The sequence below is a fragment of the Tamandua tetradactyla genome, chromosome 15 (assembly GCF_023851605.1).
Source record: "Tamandua tetradactyla isolate mTamTet1 chromosome 15, mTamTet1.pri, whole genome shotgun sequence".
Lineage (NCBI taxonomy): Eukaryota > Metazoa > Chordata > Mammalia > Pilosa > Myrmecophagidae > Tamandua > Tamandua tetradactyla.
The window spans coordinates 14,312,516-14,327,585 of NC_135341.1; the positions used below are offsets into that span (position 1 = coordinate 14,312,516).

Here is a 15,070-nt window from a genome sequence, read left to right on the forward strand (position 1 = left end):
CCAACAGACGTGAGAAATACGGATTCTTATGTAAAACCTCCAAAAATTTTTAATGTGAACCACTACTTCGTATCTCGTCAAAAACAGATTGTGGGTCCATCCCAATGTTTCTGTAGGCCACATTCAGCCTGCAGTCCCATAGTTTTCCACCTTGAGTAAGATGTTCAAATACTTTCACGAAGTACTTAAATTAGTACCAGAAGATAAACGCAAATTTCGATGCCAGGCCTTAGGTGAGGGTTTTTCCAACGCACAAGGTGGTAAATGCTCTCTTTCTACCCTCTACCAACACTAGTATGTGGACGCACCAACTGCAGAAGGACATAAAGGTAATGTAAAATCTAAGAAACCCCAAACTTAAAATCAGGTGAAGCAGACCTGGGAATATTCTGGCTTGCTTGGTGAAGGAAACAGCAGTTAATTTCACAGGGCCCTGAATCAGGAACATCTAGTTCAAGTTTTGGCTCCAAGGCATGATATTTAACCTCAGTTTCCCCATCCTTAAAATGGAGATGATGACAGCACCTCCCTCACAAGGCTCTTGTAACGAATAAACAGAACAAGCAGATGAGGCACTTAGCACAGTGCTCATGTAGCACCCAGTCAGCACTTGATAACGTACAGCTACTACCATTACCCTTGATACTTCTGTCTTTCAATAGTAACTATTTTATTGCTATCAGTGGTATACTTTTTGTAGAATAAAATATAATGTCAGTTGGAAAGATATTTGTACCCCAATGTTCGTAGTGCCATCATTCACAATAGCCAGAAGGTAAAAGCAAACTAAGTGTCCTTCAACAGATGAGTGGGTTAAACAACATGTGATACACACACACACACAGACACACACACAGAGAATGGAATATTATTCAGCAGTAAAAAGGAATGAAGTCTTGCTACATGAGACAGTATGGATGAACCTTGAAGACATCATGCTGAGTAAAATAAACCAGACACAAAAAAAGACTATTATTGTGTGATCTCACTAATAGGAAAGACCTGGAATAAGCAAATTCACAGAGAGACATAAAGAGAGAGTAGATTATAGGTTACCAGGGGCTGGAGAGTGGGGGATGAGGGAATGGGGAGTTATTGCTTAAGGGGTACAGAGTTTCTGCTTGAGGAGACTGAAACAGTTTGCACAATGGATGTCGGTGGTGGTAGCACAATATTGTCAATGTAATTAATACCATTGAATTGTACACTTGAAAAGGTTAAAATGGGAAAATCTGAATTATATATATATTATTACAATAAAAAGTTTAAAAATATATAACGTCAGAGGACCCCTGTGGGAAGAGATAACTTCTATTTAGTTAAAGCACAATGTTTACTTTCAGAAGCAAAGAGCAGACACACTGAAATCAATAAGTATGAAAAAGAAGTAAAGTTAAGGTAACTTATACTGCTCTAATGAAACCTCAGACTCTCAGTCATCCAAAAGATATTTGGAATACAAACTCCTTGCCAGATACAGACTCAAATTAATGCTTTACAAACCAACAAACAACTAAAACACCAAGACTTTTCAACAAGCTAAAAGGAAGTGAATCCCTCAATTTGGTCTAGTCTAAGCCTGCACTACTAAGAAATAGAGCATAGCTTGAAACCAAATTCTTTAGAAGTTAAATCTTTAATTCACTAAAATGCCAGTTACACAAAAAACCACTGACCTGAGTGACACGAGAAAGCAATTAGGTAAACCATGTCATGAGTCTCTTTAAATCTGCATCCATTTCCAGTCACCTTGGGAACAACCCTGATTTTCCTCTAGTATTGATACCTCCTTTAGCGAAGCTCCTACTGTGTCAGAAAGGTGGGCACCTATGTCTGTACTACACAGCCTAATCCTATTTCCCCATTGAGGCACTGACTCAGGAATGATACTTAAGCCTGGCCAATAAGAAAGGTTTCATCCTCTTCCTTGTTATTCCAAAAGAGCTCCCTGAAATAAGTCTCTCTCTCTGTCTCTACCACTCCCTCATTCTCGTCCTCCCTTCTTTCCCCTCTGGATGCACAGGAAGGAATAAGTAGTCCCAGGATTACTTGGAAGACACCTTGGCATCATGAGATCAAGCCAACAGTAGGATAAAGGTGGAAAACACCATGAAGGCAGAGTGGACTGGATAAGAAACCAGGCCCACGATACTCTCAGTCCCAACTACTAGGACTTCAAAAGGATAAAACTCACACACACACACACACACACACACACACACACACACACACATATGGCTCTCAAAGTTTTATGGGCACATCACCATCAATGTGACTAAAGTGATTGTCACCAATCATCCCAGTGCTACCTGTAAGAACCTGAAGATTTGGCTCCTGGGGTTAGTAAACATTTCCCAGACATATTTACTTCCCTCCCCTGAGTAAGCTAAAGCTATTTAATCTGTCCTGTGAGGACATACATTCATTTTTCAAAGCTAACTACAATGGAACTCTGGAAATTAAATGAGACATTACTAAGACCTTGGACTTCAATAGCCTGCTTCTTCTAAGGAGCCCAAAAAGGTTTATACACACTTACTGTCAATATTCCCATAAAGCAGATTGAAGCAGATATTCAAGCCCCTGCAGGGAACAAGGTGAGGCCACTGACCAAGGTTAGCAAGCCAGACTCTTAGGAAGCTCTTTGCTTCATTTTGAAAATAAATCATGTCTCAAATCTGTGCTCGAGGGGCAGCAAAGTCAGAATAAAATTATTTTCTTGTTCAGGATTTCTCAAAGTGCACACAGACCAATATTCTCCTTTCAGTCCTCCTCCCCTGCCTTCTCTCTAGATCAGGAGAATTCTAAAGTCATGTATGCTGGTTTGGCTCTATTATGCACCCCAGAAAAGGCTGCGTTCCTTTAACTCACTCTTGTGGTTGCAGAGCTATGTGGTGGGACCTCTGATTAGGTTGTGTCCAAGGAGATGTGATGCCGCTCATTCAAGGTGGGGCTTAATCCTCTTACTTGAGTCCTCTATGAAGAGAATAAAAGAGAGAAAACACACAGAGAGAAATATACAGAGAGCAGAGAGATGAAACCAAGTAAATGACACATGCCAGAGAAAAGCCCTGGAGACACTAAGAGAAGACCCATAGGACACAGAGATCAGAAGAGTGTCCCCAGGGAAGCAAACAAGGACACATGGAACCTAACAGCAATAGAACTCGAGAGCAAAGGACCAGCAAACGCCTTTCCATGTGATAGAGAAATTCTGGATGCCATGGGCCTTTCTTCAGTGAAGGTATCCTCTTGTTGATGCCTTCATTTGGACATTTCCGTGGCCTTGTAACTAATAAATCCCCATTGAAAAAGTCAACCCATTTCTTGTCTATTGCGTTCCGGCAGCTTTAGCAAATTGAAACATCAAGTAATTGGAGAAATCCTGGGCAAGATCAAAACAAAACAAAACAAGTTTATATAAAATAAGCCTAGCACATACATATGTGCACAGTGTATATTAGCATAGAGAAGCATCCTAGCTCAGCTATGCAGCAGCAGTACAGCCTTTCTTCATCTGTGAAATGGGGATCAAGAGAGCTACCTCCGAGAGCTGATAAAATGCTGAAGGTACACAGAGTAAACATTCAATATGCATAGAGGCTTCTTGGTGGTGGTGGTTGTTCCACAAATGGATGTTGAAATATAAAGTTCACTCAACTTACTTGATCACAGAACTTTTTTTTCATTGAGCCTCCAATGGCACTAATTATTACCCATCAGATCCACTGAATGCTAGTTCTTAAATTACATGTACTCTCCCTCCCTCACCTCTAAGAAGGCAGAAATCACCCTTTGTGTCCATCTATTTTTCTCTTACCTAACCTTCCCAACCTTCGATCTCCCAAGATTCCTTTTTTCCTTGACCATTTAGTAGATGGACATGGTCTATTTCTTGAACATGAAGGCTATGTTCAGTTTCCCACGGTTGAATTCTTCCAGACCGTCTTATTCAAACATTAAACCCAAGAAAAGTAAGAAAAGAGAGGGTTCAGGTCACTGGAGCATAAATTGCTACATAAAAACTGATTATGATGCAATTTAAGACAAGGCAGGGAGGGGAAGCCAGCAAAAATGTGTACTTGCAATCCTAAAGAATACCTAGGGTATTATATAAGATTCTACAAAGGTTCCATGCCCTAGGGTAACTTTTCAGAAACCTACAACCTCCAGACGGGACCCCTGGACCAGGTAAGTCCTGAAATGCAGAGAGCCCAGCCTCTCCAGAACATCATCTAATTCCATCCCCATCCCATATTATCAACAGCCCCTCCCAACGGGGATTAATTCTAATTCCGAAGAAATTAGAATGGGCATAGCCCAAATACCCCTAAAGAGTAGGAGAAAAATCAAAGGTGATGTTGGAGTTATACAGAGAAGGTAAGGTTTAACAAATGACTACAATTGCTAAATCAGTATATTGATATTTCTTTTAGTTTCTAGTACCTTAGAGCAACTAGAAGTAAAAATTTTAAATTGTGGAATTGTAACCCAAACTCTGAAATCTGTTCTACAATTAATTGTTCCGATGTACTTCGAAAAATATTGCTTTTTTGTATGTGTGTTATTTTTCACAAAAAAAAAGAGAGAGGGAAAGAGGAATGTAAAAGATAAAATAGAATTTAACAAATGAATATGACTGCTGAATCATTATATTGATATTTCTGTTGGTCTCCAGTGTCTTGGAGCAGCTAGAAGAAAATAGGAAAAATCGTGGAACTGTAACCCATGCCAAACATTAAAATCTGTTCTATAACAGCTTGTTAAAATGTACTTGGAAATTTACTGCTTTTTTTGTACATGTTATTTTTCAAAATAAAAAAAAGTTTAAAAAAAAGTAGACATCGCTTCTCGGCCTTTTGGCTAAGATCAAGCGTAGTATCTGTTCTTATCAGTTTAATATCTGATACATCCTCTATCCGAGGACAATATATTAAATGGATTTTTGGAGTAGGGAGATGGAATATGGAGCTTGCTCCGTCCACTCCACGCATCGACCTGGTATTGCAGTACTTCCAGGAACAGTGCACCCCTTCCTCAATTGCGGTATGAATTGACAGACTTGTCTTTTTCTTTTTTTTTTTTCCCCCTTGTTTTCCTTGGCTTCTCTTCTTTACCTGACCGGGATGTCTATAGCTCTCTTTGTGCTTTCCCCCTCAAACTCCTTGTATGGTCGTTTCTTCTTCGTCTCTTTCTTTCTTTTCTACTGACACGTCCTTTATTCGTGGCAATAGCCAACCCAAGCTTCGCCCAATTTCATTTAAAAAAGAAATAGAAAATATAAAAATTAAAAAAAAAAAAAAGTAGACTCGCCAAAGGGAGTCATACTACTGTTATTAAAGCATCACCTGGGTGTCCAAGTGATCAGAGTTCAAACCCCATCTCTATTTCTTACAGTCATGTGACCTTGAGATGATCACTCTATCTGTATTTGAGATAAAAGATGATACTTAACTCATGGGATTGTTTCAGACTTAAATGAGATGTTGCACACAGGCACTCAGCAGAGTGTCTGGCATGTTGGCAGCATTCATGGATGCTAGCGACTGTTATTATGTTGTTGTTGTTGCTCTGCTCCTGGGCTGTTATTTCGGGACACAACTGGTCAGCACGCCATGACTCACGGCTCCACTCAGCGTGCCCTGCCCCTGCCCTCTCCGGGAATGCCCAAGCCCCTCACAGTATAACCTGAGTTATCCTCAGTGTCACATCCATCAACCCAGGTCTGCAGCCAAGAATTCTCTGCCAGTAAAAAGCTTTCATGGAAGAGACACTGCAGGAAGACAACCACTTCATGCTGTTAAAAGAAAGAAAAAAACATCCAACCACAGCACTTCCACAAAGATAACAGGCCCGTGCTTATATTAACCAGCCCAAACAAACAAAAGCCAAAGAATTAGGTGCCGGGTGCCCACAATCCAAGCCAACTTTTCCAAATTGGGATATAGGCCCCTTGAGATTTATCTGGGAATCTCCAAAGGAACCTAACCTTGGATCTGACATTTCAGAAGAAATCATTACAATAGTTTCTTAACTTTGTAACATTTAAGTTATGATTTTGCAGTATTAAGAAGTACTTTACAAAGAATCTGTACCTAAAAGTAATGCCTGGATTAACAAATCTTCAGGAGTATCCATCCAAGGCACCCAGGAAAATTCCTAACCTCTTTAAGTAATCTAACTAGTTATTTACCATGGATTAAAGTGGAGAAAAGCTGGCTAGGTTCAGTTCAGTTTCCTCAACAAAGGACTTTCTCTAACATCAGGGAGGGAGCACAGAATTTGCCTTTCAGGAATACTTTTGATTTAACACTTCAAATGTTTAAAAGTCCATTAAAGCCTCTAGTTTGGGGACTGTTTTCTACTCTCAGAGATCCAAAACACGAAGAGAATCATTACTAACTGTTCTAAGACCCCAGAGAATCCTCAAAATGATTTTTCAGAAAATTCTGATTCCCCCTTTCTCTCACCCCTGAAAGCAGTCTCTCAAACTTCAAAAATATTTTTATTAAATTCTGGTATGTACAGTAAGGAGGAGTACCAAGATGCTGAAAAGCATCAATTATAACACCCACTAGCAAAGAAAGCCATGGTTCATCCTGAGGAAAGAAAATAACAAAAAGCATGTTGTTCCTTCCTGAAGATTTCTTAAAGAGAATAGTGGGTATTTAAAAAAAGAAAAAAACTCTTCCCCAATGGCTTCTTTTATACAGACCACAAAGAGAAAGACAGAATTCTGATAGTGCTAAAATTAACAAAAGCCCTTCATCAACAATAAAAAACATAAGCCATGAGAACAACCCATAGAATAGTTTTCTTTAATAAACTCGGGGGAGTAGGCTGAGAAAGAAAAACAAGCAGGAGGAAAGTGAACCAAAAAGGACAAATTAAATTGAATCTTTATCCTCAGGCTGATACATTTTGGACCATGGTTTTCAAATGATGATGTGCTACAGAATCATAGAGCTGCTGATCAAAACGCAGATTCCTAGAAGCTTCAAATCAGCAGAGCGAGTGTCCTGGGGCCCAGGAATTTGCTTTTTCATCTTTAATGCACTCACAGGTGACCTTCAAATTATACTTTGTGAAACACTGCCTTGAGACATAAAAAAAAAAAAAAAAAAAATTTCAGGAAAATGTAAAAGCAAAGCATCCTTTATGAGAATTTTATGAATATATACAATGAAGTATCCCACAAACCCTGGGTAAATGCTTAGATTTAGAGAATGTCCTCAGTAAACGGCAATGGTACTGAAAGCAAAAACAATTCAACTTGGCACTTTCACAAAGGCTGCCCATGAGTTGTAAGCATATCGTAGTCAAATAAAGCTCCTGAACTTTCTTTTCCACTTGCCCAACATAAACTGTTGGTCAAGAATAATGAGGATTAATATGACTATATCATATTATTTGTAATTTAATGCTGGACAGATGAACGAGAGACAAAAAGTATCCAAGCAAAATGTAATTTCTGATATCTGAACGTACCCATAATCCATCAGAGGACTCAAATCTCTCCTTACAAACAAGAATTGTTCACACACCTGGAAAAGAAACGACCTATACAAATGCATGGATTTAACAGGACTAATGTTCTGATGGAGCGAGAGAATTCTGGTTATTCCCTGGAAAAGAAGGAACAAAGCAAAAAGGTGTTTTTCAAGGAAACTGAGTTGTTCCCACTCACTGCAAAGCATATTATATTGAAATCAGGATACAGTAGTTAAGAGTAATTTTCTTTATCACTAGTGGAAAATTCTCTACTGATATTTAGAACTCTGTTTTCATCTGTGTCAAGGAAATGAATTAATTTTTATGTTCCCTTCTTTATCTGTAAAGCACACAACTAGAAAAAAATCCAGCTCAGTGTTTATCATTTGTAATTTTAATTAATACAGACTGAATATTCCTAGATTTATTGAAGCAGATAGCAATAAAGGAAACCCAAAACCTATGGAAGGCCAGGTAGTTACTTGGAAAAGAGTTTAAAATTCCAAGAAATAGATACAGGTGGAGAATACCTAATGGGGGAATGATCTAGAAATGAGAAAAGGACTAAGATAAAGTGGACTTTGACTGTCTTATACAAACTTCTCCCACCAAAATATACTGCACACTCTGTGTAATGCCACTTGGGCTTGGAAATCAGACAGAACCAGGTTTGAGTTACAGCTTGTCACTTAATTAGCTGTGTAAGCTTGGGCCAGTCACCCAGCCACACATAATCTCAGTGTCCTCATCTGTTAAATGGAAGAATAATAGTAATTATCTAATAGGGTTGTTGTGAAGATAAAATTAGATAATATATGCAGAGTTCTTAGCACATAATGAGCATTCAATAAATGTCAGCCATTATTATTCTCCTAAAAAGGTCAGGCATGTGGGTATGAGGGCAATTTGGCCTTGGTCTCCACTGATGGATAGGGATGAAAAAAAATTTTAAGCACTTATGATGACACAGGTGAGGAGCTCAAGCAGGTATTTCAAAGTGGATCACGTGTTATTAAAAAAATCAGCTCCACAAATGCCTCTCCAAGTTACTATGGCAGTCTAAGAATCTTACAGAACAGCGCCTCGTGTACAGCCACTCAGGCAACAAGAGGTGCTGTTCCTAGACCCTGATTTAAAGCCCACCAACTACATTCCAGAGAGGTGGGCCCCCAAATCCCAAGTGTAAGGAACTAGGGTTGAATTTGTTCCTAATGAATTTGGGTGCCTATCACAGGCAATCTATTTTGGATATTTCAGAAAGAGAACTCAGGAAAAGGGGAGAAAGCACATTTCAGGAGTCGATATGTCAAACACCCATCAACACACGTTGTACCCACTGTGTTGGCACGACCTGAATTCAGGAAGGTTGAACAGCACGAAGCCCAGCCTAACTCCTGCCAAAGACCTTTTGCTGTGGCCAAAACATATACTGCCTGCTTGGGGGCAGAGAACTTGTAAAACACAAAGCTTCGGCCTTTTCTGATTTGTTGAAGATGTGGTTCTAAACCATTTGGGGGTGTCAAAAGCTAAGGGGACAGAATAAACTTATGAAGCATGTAATAACATGGATGGACCTAGAGAACATTGTGCTGAGTGAGTCTAGCCAAAAACTAAAGGACAAATACTGTATGGTCCCACTGATGTGAACAGACATTCGAGAATAAACTTGGAATATGTCATTGGTAACAGAGTCCAGCAGGAGGTAGAAACAGGGTAAGATAATGGGTAATTGGAGCTGAAGGGATACAGACTGTGCAACAGGACTAGATACAAAAACTCAAAAATGGACAGCACAATAATACCTAATTGTAAAGTAATCATGTTAAAACACTGAATGAAGCTGCATCTGAGCTATAGGTTTTTCTTTTGTCTGTCTGTTTGTTTGTTTGTCTTTTTTTCTTTTTCCTTTTCTTCTTCTTTTTTTTTACTATTATTATTATTTTTATTTTTTTCTCTATATTAACATTCTATATCTTTTTCTGTTGTTTTGCTAGTTCTTTTCCTAAATCGATGCAAATGTACTAAGAAATGATGATCATGCATCTAGGTGATGATGTTAAGAATTACTGATTGCATATGTAGAATGGAATGATTTCTAAATGTTGTGTTAATTTCTTTTTTTCTTTAATTAATAAAAAAAAAAAAGCTAAGGGGATTTGATTAGAGTCAATGACCCTCTCTACTGGAAAAATACACTTTACTCAATATTTTGCACACATTTTTAAGGGGTCTAAGTAGTGCCAGCTTTATGGGCATGTGACGGGAGCATTCACACAGGGTCCCATGCTTGGTTTAATGCTCTGCTATCACCATCTTGAAATTCTTAAATATTATTTTTACAAGGGACATCACATTTTGATTTTGAACTGGACTCTCGATTATGTGGCCAGTCTTGGGTCTAGGGAGTACAAAAGTGCCCCTGTAAAGGACATTTTAACTGCACCTATTCAGAACTAATAAACATTTGGGATTCTCATACAACAGACTTAATTCGAGGGCTTCCTTTTTGAAGGGATACTTGATTATAAAGCCCAATATTAATTAATAATCTGGATACCTATTTGTAAAACACACTCACAAAAAAACCAGAACAGATCCATCTCATCATTTTACCATATTTTCTAAAGGAGTAGAAAACAAATAACTACAAGAGATTTATGCTTCTAAAGGAAGCCACTGTATTAAAAACTAAATTTCTCCAAAAGCAAAATTACCATAAAACACTTAGTATCACACACTTTTCCAAAATTTCAGAGTAACATGGGCTGGCAAGGGCAAATATGCTATGTCTTCCCTGTTATGTCTTCCCCACTTATTCCTGATAAACATTGTCACCAATAACTGGACAGCTTGACCTGAGATGGAGGTAATCTCCAAAGATGGCCATCAGTCATCTATGAACCAGGTCTCCCAGTGTTCCCATCCCTGCATGGTCCTCTCCCATAATGATTCTGGGCAAGTCTGTGACTCACGCTGACCAACAGAAGGTGGCAGGATGATGCAGAGACATGACCAGACCTAGCCTTAAAGAGACAGTAGCTTCCACTTGCTCCATCTTTCAACACTCACTCTAGGAAGCTCTGAGCCACTGTGTTAGAAGTCCAGTTACCCTGCTAAAGAGACCACAGAGAGGGGTCACGAGAGTCTCTGAGACTACATGGAGTTAGAAAAACATTCAATCACCTCAGATTCTCCAGCCCCAGCCACCATCTAACTGCAACTACATGCAGGACCCCAAACAAGACCAGAAGACCCCCCCCCCGTTGAGCCCAGTCAATCCTCAGAACTGTTAGAAATAATATGACAGTTTTTATATTATGCCACTAAGTTTGCAGTAGTTTGTTACACAGCCAGTAGTAATTGACATAACCTCTAAACATTCCTTTGAAAAAACTGTGGTTGGGAACTGGTAGCCTATGAGATACATGGAGTGCCTTTTTTTAAAAATCTTGTATCAGGTAATATTTAAAAATTGGGATCTCTTAGACAAAAAAAAAAATCTAGATTTTTGACTTCTAGGTCAGCCACACTAGACCACATGGTAATGGCCAGGAGGAGCAAAATAGGAGTTCTTCCCTCTGAACAGGGCATACTGTCTTGCCCAGTCTAACAGAATTCCTAGCTGGCCCAGCTTCCCTCAGTTACAGTGCCTGGTCACTGTTAGTTCATCTTTTAACCCCAACAGTGCTTAGCTAAGTGCATGGTTCACAATAGGCCCTTAATACCTACCTACTTGTTGAGCAATTGCATAAATCATCAACTGCTCTTACCACCCCACATCGTTGCCAAAACCTGTTGTTACTACCTCGAACGTTCTCTCCTTTCCAATCCTACCTCCACTTGTCTTCATTCCCCCTCTCTCAGATTATTCTAACAGCCTCCAAAGGGTTTCCTAGCATTCACATTCCCTCCTCCAATCCATCCCAGTCCATTGCTACTAGGCTTACCCATCTAAAGCCCAGTTTGGAGCATATCACACACTCCCCTCAAAAGTCTTCAGGTGGGTGGCTCAGTGGCAGAAATCTTGCCTGCCATGCCAGAAACCAGCGTTCGATTCCCGGGTGCCTTCCCGTGCAAAAAAAAAAAACAAACAGTCTTGAGGTGATTTGCTGGTTATGATACTGTACATTATGCTACTGTTGGGGGAAACTGGACAAAAGATGTAGGATCTTTCAGCATTATTTCTTATAACTGTGTGTGACAATTACCTAAAAATACAGTGGCTTACTTTCTTAAAATTTATGGAAATTTTAAATGTACATATTTTTTGACCCATGAATTCTACTTCTATCAAAATTAAATATCTATGACATTTTTTAAGTCTTTTCTTGCCCATCTCCTACAGAATGAAGTCCAAGCTCACTCAGCAGGGCTTTCAAAACCCTCCTAATTTAACCTTTATGGAAAACAATAAATCCCCCAAATCCTCAGACATACCTTGTATAGTGTGTGCTTTTGCTCAGCCTAGGACCATCCTTCTTTCTGCAAATACTCTGCTTTCTCCAATGTGCAGTTTAAACCTCCCCTTCCATAAAGTATTTCTAAAATATTTCTGCAGAAATTCATTTCTGCACCCACTGTATTGTACTTTTACCCAGGCACCTTGTTTCAGTTATATTCAGAAGAATACTGTATAAGTATGGGGCCAGGGCTCTAAGGATACCTCCTGCTCTCATGCCCTGTTCACACAATAAATCAGTTCAGAGAGGTTAAAGACCATTCCCAAGATCACACTGGATACATTCGAGATGCCTCTTTGCAAAATCTCGGCTCCTTCTGCCATACCTCAGGTACTGGACATTATTTGTCTTCAGAGCCACTGTTTGCTAAGGCAGTCACCAACAGACCTCTGCATGTATTAGATTGTGAGCTTATTTTTTAATTAAGCCAGAGCAGGGGACAAATATTTGCATTTTCTGACACCCTGAATAAAATTACTTCCGAAAGAGTAGACAAACACTTCCTCTCTCTAGTTTTAAACACAGAATAATTATACCCTACACAGAAACAAAAGCCACAGTAAACAGTCAAGGGTATGACATTTTCTATCAAGTATTCCCTGCTTTTACTTGCACATCAGTTGGTGAACACCAAAATGGAATTTTCCACATCTTTTGCTCTAAGCCCAAAGAAGTCCACTGAGAATTTAGAGATATGAAAGGTGTGGAATAAATTTAAGAAAAAATTATTTTGTAAGTTGAGAATTTTAATAGGATAAGAAAAAAAATGTGCTTAATACAGTTTAAAGACAACTCAGAGTTTGTAGGTAACTAATAAAACCATAAACATTTCAGAATTTATATGTTAATTAGAAATTATAGCTTGGGGCTCACTGCAGAGTTGAGAGTAAATGTGTCTACTGAAATTTTTCATCCACGTGATTCAACTCCTCTCTGCCCTCAAACATTTCATGACCCTCTGTCCCTTACCAGAAAACTGGCTGAGGCAAACACTACTAATCATATACACAATCTACACTCTATTTCTTACTAATAGAACCATAATCTTCCCTGGGCAGCAAAGTTCCCATTTAGGAGTTACTATGTGACAAAATTCAGGTCAATGAGATGTGACAAGACATCTACAAGGGGGTTCTGGAAAGCCTATGTTTTCCTGCTACAGGAGATACCCTTTCTTTCTTTCCCCTTTTCTTAAAGCAGATGTGATACCTGGTGCAGCAGCAGTCATTCCGCAACCACAAAGTAACAAACATTAAGGAAAAAACAAGACCTACCACCAAGACTGGTTCTGGCATCAGAGAGCCACAAAAACAATGGTAGTGGTCACAGACCTCTGAGCTTCCTGTTTGGGAGATAAATGAATTCCTATTTGCTTAGCAACTATTAACTATTCTTCTTTTTTATTTTTATTTTGTTCATGAAAATGCAAACCTGACTGACAAACCTTCTCTATCCCAAGGGCAGTGCCTGCCTCAAAGCTCTTTCAAAGTGACAGGTGTTCCATCACCTATACTCCACGTACAAGGAAGAACTAACATCTACCCTTCCCAATCTGTTTCTTTCCCAGGCAGCCTTATCTTGGTAAGCAAAGTATCAAATTTACTCACTCATTTATGTGAGAAATCTAAAAGCCATTCTTGCCTCCTTGCCCTCCCTCACGATTTATGACCAAGAATCATGAGAGAGGGCAGTGCCAGAACCTCTCAACTCTTCTCCTTTCTCTCCATCTCCATAACCACGATGCAAGTAGAAGCTGGCATTCTCTCTTCCTGCACAGCTCCTTATTGGTCTTTGTCATCACCCCTACAATCAAACCTCTTTGACACTACTGCAGTGATCTTTTAGAAACACAAAAAGTATCATGTGCCTCCTACTTAAAACTTTCCATGGCTCCCTATTGGCCTTAAAATAAAGCTCACCCTCCTTATCACGGCTTAAATGGTCCTCCATTCTATGGTCCCAAAGACACTGAACTCGAATTTATTTTTCTCTGCAAGTTCCAGCCTTCAAATAAAGCCATACTCTTGTAAAATATCTGCACAGGGGTGTTGCAGCTCTTTTAGAATTTGTCTAGTAGGTTTTCTGGCTTTAGCCGGAAAACCCTTGAAAAAAAAAATATCTGCACAGGCTTGGAAAAGGTTCTCCCATTTATTTCTGATTGAATAACTTCACTCACTCTTTCAGAACACATCATCTAGAAATTTCATCAGCACTTCCATATTTTGACTTGAGAGGATCTGCACCCAGGAATGGTCAACCATTTGCCCTTCTTTACATACCTGACTTTTCACTACAAGCTCCCTACCTTTCATTAAAACACAGAGACTTCAGGGTCAAAGGGCAGTCAAAGCCCTGCTTTTCTCAGAAGTCACTTATAGCTCTGCATTATTATCACTGTTTTCTCCTTCCCTTTTTTATTAAAAAAAAGGGAAGTTGAACTTAAAGATATATTACAAAACAACACAAAGGTTTAAATGTGGATATTGTAGGAACAGTGACCAAAATGACTAAAGTGGAAAATGTTACTCAACACTGGACTCAGTGTTTATCCATTTCCAGTGATGCACAGTGCCAGGACAAAAACAAGATTTAACACTGGAAATTTAAACAACGTCAAAACTTTATTCTATGAACACAATCCAAGCTAAGATATGAAATAGATAGACACTTGACCTAACCACAGCTCATGCAGTGATTTTTTATTTTGGAAATTTTTGCTCCAGGAAGAAGAAACTGAGGCTCAAAGAAGATAAGCAACTTCTTCTTGATCATACATCTGGTATATGACGGAGTCCAGCTCATGAACTCAAACCATCTGTCTTGAGCGCCTGGGTCTCTTAACCACTATTGGGAGTTGGTCTAAGTATCTGACAAATACTAACTTATTTAATCCTCACAGCAAACCCTATGTAACAGGTAGAAATTAGCTCAAGATGTCCCAGCCAGTAAACTGCAGATCTAGGTTGCAAATCCAGACCATGGGCCTCCAGAGTCTGTGCACTTAACCACCTCCCTATACATTCTACTACCTCCCCAAATAATAATAATAGCTAATGTTTCCAGGCATTTATAATGTGCCAGGCATTGTGACAAATTCATTCCATATGCTATCCCATGAA

The 15,070-nt window shown here is 39.2% G+C and overlaps 1 protein-coding gene and 2 non-coding genes across 5 annotated transcripts in view; 2 read left to right on the plus strand and 1 right to left on the minus strand.

The window, feature by feature from the left end:
- MITF (melanocyte inducing transcription factor) overlaps window positions 1-15,070 on the minus strand; it is a 264,586-nt gene that overhangs the window by 212,389 nt on the left and 37,127 nt on the right. Inside the window, exon 1 of one of the 3 annotated variants that reach the window (XM_077128732.1) lies at window positions 3,821-4,803. The exons of the other annotated variants lie outside the window; for them this stretch is intronic. Coding sequence (XP_076984847.1) covers window positions 3,821-3,870 — 50 coding nt within the window. The 5' untranslated portion in view covers window positions 3,871-4,803. Of the gene's footprint in view, window positions 1-3,820; window positions 4,804-15,070 lie in introns of those variants that run through there. 3 annotated transcript variants of the gene reach the window in all.
- On the plus strand, window positions 4,844-5,035 carry LOC143658126 (U2 spliceosomal RNA). Its single transcript, XR_013163149.1, has one exon. It is a non-coding gene; the product is annotated as a U2 spliceosomal RNA (small nuclear RNA).
- LOC143658156 (U7 small nuclear RNA) lies at window positions 13,995-14,056 on the plus strand. Its single transcript, XR_013163166.1, has one exon. It is a non-coding gene; the product is annotated as a U7 small nuclear RNA (small nuclear RNA).